The sequence below is a fragment of the Xylocopa sonorina genome, chromosome 3, assembly GCF_050948175.1.
Source record: "Xylocopa sonorina isolate GNS202 chromosome 3, iyXylSono1_principal, whole genome shotgun sequence".
NCBI classification, from domain to species: Eukaryota; Metazoa; Arthropoda; class Insecta; order Hymenoptera; family Apidae; genus Xylocopa; species Xylocopa sonorina.
In genome coordinates, this window is record NC_135195.1 from 11,684,984 (window position 1) to 11,693,009 (window position 8,026).

An 8,026-nucleotide genomic window follows, 5' to 3' on the forward strand; every position below is an offset into this window, starting at 1 on the left:
GTAAGACACAGAACAGAAACTCACAAGTGGATAAATGATTGTTCACTTTCGTCTCGCGTATTATTTACGATCGCATATTGCAGGTTGTTTCAAAATCAATCCAATAAAGCACGCTGTTTTTATAATTAATGAATACCCATCCAGTAAATACTGCCGTGTTCTAAGTAAAATAAGAGACGAACGTTTTTAGGATATGGAGATAGGATGATGGTTATTATATCATAGAGGAACGAAGATATATTGAATATTATCTTGCGCGAAATAATGATACAAAAATCTCAAAAATAATGATACAATATTCTATCACACCTTCGCAGTTCTTTGGGGACTCGTGCGGATGTTAAAAAACGGGCAGAATGGAATCAGTCGAACCGAAAGCCAGTCGGTAATCCTCAAGAATCCATGTCCCGTAGGACAAATATCACGTGTGGAACGTGGTACGCTCGGTGGATCCGGAAATCCGTATTCTGAAATCCCACGCGAGGGATTAGCCGAGCCTCGTTTAAAGGACTCGTGCCAATTCCGTGGACAGAGAGGCCCGCGAGGAACGGCCACCGTATCCGGTTAATTGTATTACCGCGGCGGGGGAAAGAAAGTGGTAAACTCGAGGAATGACACGGGCGACAGTGAAGTGAGCGGACGAAAACGCGGACTACTGAAACTAAAGCGGAATCGCGCGAAAGAAAATACGTCGGGGCGAACAGTAGACGCGGGGGATTCAGGGAGATTGTACAGTTAAATGCTCCGTCGCGTCTTCTTTAATCCACCCTGTAGCGTCCGTAGGATGAATTCTTTCCGGTCTTTGACGGTCTGAACACAGGTTTCCTTTTAAACGCAACGCTGCGGCTCCTTTCCAGATCGTTGACTGGCTACATGCGCCTCGCTCGATTATTAACGAGCACTAAATTCTTTATTTAATAACGGACAATGTAAAGTGGAGGAAATAGGAGCAACAAATTTTTTATGATTTTCAGCGAAAATAGTGAAATACTTCGAAATTGTTAATTCGTGTTTCATCGTATAAGAAGAAGATAAATTAGAAGTTTTAGAGCCCATATGCTCGGCAGCCGTGTCGATTGGGACAGTGGCGGGTTTTACCAGGATCCTCTGAATCCCTGAAGCCCAACCAACTCGCCTGACAGTATCATTTCTTTTATATATTATTCCCTATACGTACGTATCGAAGATGATCCGAGATGTGGTTGGTCGGTGGCTGTGACACGGCGAAATAATAATCGTCTTCGAAAGTTGTACGTCGAGGCGCGTTCCTCTTCCTTCCTGCATTTTCCCGTTCGGTACTCGAATCATTTCCAAAGTGTTTCTGACAAACGAGTTGTTTTGAAACAACCCTGTGTCACTATCGTCCAGCGACGTCGCGATTCCTGAAGGCGTTTGTCTTTGTCCCCTATCGAGGAGAACTCGAGAACCATCTCGGATGAACGAGAGGCGAGCGGCGCGTTATCAAACGTGGAAACAAAGAAGCTTTCTGCAGTATTATATAGTTCACTGAACGGAAAGCACTCGAGGAACCAGGGGAAACGTCCCTTCCTATCGGTTTCTGATAATCTCTTCCCCAATACCTCGATGTGTGCGTGCGAGGAGAGTTCCCGATTTCGTTTGATTCTACGTCGAACTTAACTAAAACAGCAAGACCATCGACGCTCCCTACACGTGTTTTATTTTCCTCGCGATGTAACGAAGACACCGAGGAAATACTATTCGAGAAAATTGGATAACAATTACTTACGACGCATGGTAGAAATTATTTATAATTAGAAGTATCTGTAATATATAGAAAGTTTGAAAATTCCAGGAGACCCCAACGTGAGAATTGCCAAACGGTAACAAACTTTTCCTGAAACTACTTCGATGGTTCCTCGATGAACGACTAATTTACCTTTTTCTCGCTACTGAGACGAATCTGTTGATTTCTCTTCGACGCGTATGTGCAAAGCTTCAAGCATACGCTAAGGACAGTTATACAAATTACCACAGCGATTACTGTTAAAAATACTACGATGTCCATGTCGTAATACGTGTACCACGGCTGCGATGCGAGATTGCTGCGCAAGTGTGGCGCGCCTTTGTTGCGAATTACGTACTCCGTCCACCAGGCCAAATCCTTCACCCAGTCGTGCTGTTTGTCTTGCAGAAGCGTTCGAAGTTCCATCATGTTCTGCTTGTATCTGACAATGCGTCGAGAAAGGAAGAATTAGACGTGGCGGAATTCCAAGAATTCCAAGAAAAATCATTCGTTGGAATATCTTCGATTTGCAAATTTCGATTTTTTTTAGCTAAAAAGTCTAAATGAATGGTTTTTATATATCTTCTTATCTGGTTAAGTGAACTTACACTTTATTGCTTATCGTTTCCCTTATGGTTGAGTTCAAACTTTCCCTCGTCAAGGTTCGTACATTTAGGCGATTTCCAACACCGAGAGATTTTAATTTCTTTATTTGCCTCTCCTGATCGGAAAATATCGGGAAACCGAGAACAGGTACTCCGTAATGAATAGCTTCTTGAGTACTCATTGCGCCGCCATGATACATGTACAGCTTGACGTTTGGATGTGCTGTAAAAAAGAAAGATGAAGGACACCAGTTGAACGTTGAGTTAATTTCACTTGTCAATCCACTGGTCAATTTTAAAATAAAATTAAAATCAAATCAAATTCTGTGCACTTCTATCTTAATCGAAAACCTTTACTTCGTAAACGAAATTGTACCTAGTACACTACGTTGCGGTAACCATGGCGAAGTGTAAACGTTGCTCAGCTTCCGCAACGGCGGTTTCTCGAGCTTCCACACGATTTTATACGGCAAGTCAGCGAACACATCGTAAAAAATCTGTTGAGTTTCCTCGAACAGATCCAGGAACTGCACGGTGGTGCCCATGCAGAAGTAGATGAAGCCGTTTGGCGCGTCGTCGACGAAACTTTGTATATCCTAATAATGGTAACGAGGCGATCGATGAATCATTTGCATTCGATTGTTCGCGTTCGATCGTTCAAAGTGAAACGCGTCTGTTTGCAAGATTAATAGAACGTACCTGCGGCAAAGGCTTCGGTTCCCCAGCATTGTGCACCGCATGAAATCTGATTATGTTAGGAACCTCCGGGCGAGCATAACTCATAATATGGTCCACGTTGAGGAACACAACGCTGGTGTTCGCCATGATGTCCACTACCTGAGGTAACTCCGTCCCAAAGTACTGCTCAGCCACCTTTTGGCCGATTGGTATCAGATGATTTTGTACGATGTAAATGAAACGCCATACGGTGTAGAAATTCTTCAGCCTATTCCAGAACGGCAAATTCTCTCCTGTGTTCGTCTCCAGCTCCCACGTAGAATCGTGCGAAGGCACTACCATGTCACCTAACACGTAACTGTCCACAGCCAATAATCCAAGCGTGTTCAGTCCTGCAATCATCCGAGAGGCGTTACACGTTTCAGTTTCACTTGAAAACCGCCACCGTAGTCGTATGCGGAGGAAACGCGTTTACCTATGACAGGGGCGTTAAATCTGTGCGCCAATGCGAACCAAGGATACGACAGGAACATTTCGACCATAACCAGATCGAATTTCTCACCGCTATCAGGAGCGTACAATTTCTTCACCTCCGTATTGTTGAACGTGTAGTGGGCCAATCCTGACATCAAATACATCATAGTATTCTCCACGAATGTCATGTACGACATGCCATTCAGGCAATCTTGTACATGTACATTTCTTCTTCTCTCGGTCTGCTGCAGGCTGATTGTGATTTCCCTGATGTTCGTCGAGTTCGCGTCTAGGACAGAGTGGAACCCGATGATCACCAGCTCGTGGCCACGTTTGGTCAATTCGGCCCATAATGGTAGAAACGGGACCTGGTGGCTGTACAAAGGGAGCGAATACACTATTAAGATCCTGGCGGCCTTCGACTGTTTTGGGACCGACAGTATACACAGCCCGAGAAGTACGATCGCTACGGTAAACTTCATGTTGCTCGCTGGGGTGGATCTGTCGGTGTGATAGCTGGCCGTGGACGTACTAATGAGTTACGATATTTAAGTGGATTCAAGATAATATAGAGTGCGCATATTGATGATGTACATATGTTATCATTAGGCACTATTGTTGGAATTAATGAAGAGACTTGTGCGTAGTTCATGAAAATTAGTGCCGAGTTGGTTCATAAAAAACTGAAGGACATTTTAAATACCGATTTGATTAGGAATTGATAGGTTAGATCGTTCATTTCATCTATCAGATATGCTACGATTATAAAAATTACTGACCTGCGTTACTGGTCTGCAGATGTGGAATAAATAGTTGATATGCGGTACAGGGGTGTTCTCGAACTCCTTTAGCTGATCTTTGGGCAGGATTCGAAGGAAAGATTGTAACGCGACAACGATAGAGTAAAAGCAGAAAGTTAGGTGTAAAGGTATGAAGGAATGTAGCGAACGTTGAGGTATAATGGAAATTCAAGTATTTATGTTTAGATATTCTCGCCTAATTTGTAAAATGGCATGAATATGTTCACCATTTCGTTAACGTTATCGTGTTTCGTTTCGCTATATTATTCACTAAACGAAAGGTATTACATTTTTGGTTCTGCTTACAGTTTTACGTATCTTAGTACAGATTTCTTACTCCGAATTCACGTTCGATTAGCTTATTTTCTGTTTCTGATTCGTCGATCGTTTGCGAACGTACACGAGAAGTCTAGCAGTTACATTGATGACATTTAGAAGTACGAGAAGTGCAACGATCGTTAAGAATACTATGATATCAGTATCGTATCGCTGGTACCAAGGTAGCCAAGCCAAATTCGAGCGCAAATGGGGTGCACCTTTCGTACGGATCACGTATTCCGTCCACCAAGCAACATTTTTCACCATATTTTGAGGTACGTCTTTCAGGAGACTTCGAACGTGATTCACTTTTTCTTTGTATCTAAGAAAAGAATTAATCGTGATGTATTATAAAGTTCAATAGAACTCAAATATACTTTGAACATGACGAAGACTTACTTTTGGTTAGTTATTACTTCTAAAATGGCACTCTCGAATTCGTCTTTAGTCAGAGTCGTTATTTCCAGAGATCTCCCAATGCCAAGCGCTTCCATCCTACGCGCTTGGTAATCCTGATCGGCGAACACTGGCATCACGACAACTGGTACCGCAAAGTGAATAGTCTCCTCGCTACTCTGTAATCCTCCTTGGTATATGAACAATTTAATGTTCGGATGAGCTGTGGGCCAATATCGTTTAAATTAGACAAAATAGATATCTTAGACTCTCTCTCGGTCTGATTATAGATTTCAATTTAAAGTTCTGTTGAAAACGAATAGTGAATCATACCAAGAATGCTTTGCTGATCGAACCATTTGGCAGTGTAAACGTTGGCGGGTTTCTCAGATAATTCCATCTCGTATTTCCATACGATCCTGTACGGCAACTTCGCGAACACCTCGCACATAATATCTTTCATGTGTTTCGACAAATTCGAACTCTTCACGTTGCTACCGAGGCTGAAGTAGATGAACCCGTCTTCAGCTTCGTCCAGAAACTGTTGTATATCCTGCGATGAAAATGATCAGAATCAATACATACGATCTCGCTGTAGCCATTCCAGAAAAAAGGTATGACGAAGGTATGACAAATGGTACCTTCTGCAGAGGTGCTGGCTTCTCATTAATATGGGAGGAAGTGAACGTGACGATATTCGGAAGCCACGGTCGAACCGGTGCTATAACGTTCGATTGGTCGACGAAGATCAGGCTGATGTTCTTCAGCATGTCCAGCAGAGGAGGCATTTCGCCCATGTATCTCTTGGCCAGTTGTTGGTGCGTCGGGTATAGCTGACGGTAGGTTAAATAGATGTACCGCCAGAAGATCACGAAATTCCAGAGCCTCGTCGAGAACGGCAAGTTTGCGCCCGTCCTCGTCTCCATTTCCCATGTGTATTCGTGAGACGGGAACACGGCACCGCCGAGAGCGTGCTCATTACTGCCAAGCATCCCTAACGAGCATAACCCTACGGTCATGCGAAACGTGATTAGACGGACTCGTTAGGGTTAGTTCTTAGAGCTTGTTCGCGACGATAGTGATAACGAGTTCGATCCTGTGTTCACCGTTTCGAGTGCGTCGAGACACTTTTGCTCGAGACTCGAAAAGGAGTAACGCGAGAGAGAACGAGATAAATGATCATTTATCTACGAAGGTGCAAGATATCGCGAAATATCGTTCGACTTAAGAAAGGATCGAAGCGAGAACGTACCTATCAGAGGAGCGTCGAATCTGTGCGCGAAGGCGAACAGTGACGGCATGTAAAACAACTCCGTCATGACAAGATCGAACGTCGCGTTGCTGTCACTGGCGTAGAGCATTTCTGAGGCTTTGTACACCTCTTCCGCGCACTGGATGCTTATGTCGCACATGTTGTTCATAATGATGTCCATCCAGGTTTTACCGCTGAACCGCATCTGGACGAAGTCGATCGTCTTCAAGAACGAAGCGGAGGTGTTGACGCTGATCTGCGTGAAATTCGGAGACTGGTAGTTCGTCATTGGATGCGTGGTGATCAGCACGACCTTGTGGCCACGCTCGCACAATTCCATCCACAATCGTTGATACGGGATCTGATGGCTGTAAGAGGGTATCGCGATGATTGCCAGGATGCTGTAGCAATCGGCTTGCCTCGCGACGCACAAGCCGCACAGAACGAACAAGAAGCTCGCGGTCCAATGTCTCATAATTTCCAGGGAAAGTTGAACTGTCGCGTGTGCCTCTCGAGAGGCTACTGAATGGAGCATCTACCCGTTGGTATTAATTTATGGGTGGTATTACACGAGCTAATACCGACGATACTATGATATCAGCGTCCATTACGGTATGAAAATTGTACCAGCTATCGATGAATCACGGTAGGAGATGGTGCCGATATTGCTTTCTCCGAACTGAAACGGAGTTTGTTCGGATACGGGTTAAACGCCGATTCGCGAGGTCGAACGAAGAAGCTGGAGGGCGTGCGTTGGTACAAAGTAGCGTAAAGGAAATGGAACTTTTATGTGTAATTGCGCGAATCACGGAAAATCGCGTAATAAGCGTGTCCCTGTAATATCGTCGCTACACGATGTTAAGTTAATGGTGCAGTTTGTCATTAAAGCGGTATCGTACATTCAAATGTGAAGCACTAGATTCACGCGCGCTGTCCATTAATTTCGAGGACTGTCAGTAAAATCGCGCGAAATGTTTACCAATTAACTCGGGTCTCGGAACGGTTTTCGCAATAACCATTCGTTTACCGTGCACGCGAAATAAATTAAGGACACGCGTTACATCTATTCGTGGCGTGAATTGTTTTCCATTTTTTTCAAACTGTTTCAATCGGACAAAAATTTTCGCAGTCTCTTCTAATTTTCGTATCTTTCGTTTCATTCTTCAACAATGTTTTTTCATCGATAAGAAAGAAAATCGTGGCATTCGAAAGCACCCGTTCGAAGATGAAATCTCCTTCGAGGAGCAGGTCATGATCAATCCATCTGCACGGTGCTATTTTGGCGAAGCCAGTCAGATCGTTCTGTTGCGTTTAGATCAGTGAAATTGGTTCGAAAGTAAGAGCCTGGCGGGCCTCTCGTTGCGAGCACCGAACCGTGCCGGACGAAAAACGGCCATCAACGCGTCTCTTTTTCCCAGTCGACTATTTTTCATCGCGGCTCTCCTCGGGTTTTCCTCCGCGAGGCCGCAGACCAGGCGATTTCGCTTCCCCGGCAATAGGAAAGTGTGAAATCCCACGGTGGTCTGTCGTAACGTAACACGAAGGCGAAACGATTTTCTGCGTCCAGTTTTGTTAAGTTTCTTAACCGGCCCCGCGGGCACGGTGTTCGCCCTCGGGTTACATCACCGATAATTGTCCAGCAGTCGAGCTGTCGCGGGCTGGAATTCAATTTCCTTTCCAAGTTCGTGAAAGAGATCGAGGAAAGAGGGTGGCACGCACGAACGATAAAATTGAAAACGATCACACTTTTTCTTTTGCT

At 44.4% G+C, this 8,026-nt stretch overlaps 1 protein-coding gene across 1 annotated transcript; it reads right to left on the reverse strand.

The window, feature by feature from the left end:
- Nucleotides 1-816: 816 nt before the first annotated feature.
- On the reverse strand, nt 817-6,921 carry LOC143433487 (uncharacterized). Its single transcript, XM_076910824.1, has 11 exons — nt 6,268-6,921; nt 5,657-6,024; nt 5,349-5,568; nt 5,019-5,238; nt 4,661-4,941; nt 4,590-4,599; nt 3,503-4,032; nt 3,049-3,419; nt 2,726-2,945; nt 2,353-2,572; nt 817-2,186 (listed from the first exon to the last, which is right to left on the reverse strand). The coding sequence occupies exons 1-11, from the start codon at nt 6,800-6,802 to the stop codon at nt 1,889-1,891; spliced, it is 3,273 nt and encodes a 1,090-aa protein (XP_076766939.1). The 5' UTR covers nt 6,803-6,921; the 3' UTR covers nt 817-1,888.
- Nucleotides 6,922-8,026: the final 1,105 nt, after the last annotated feature.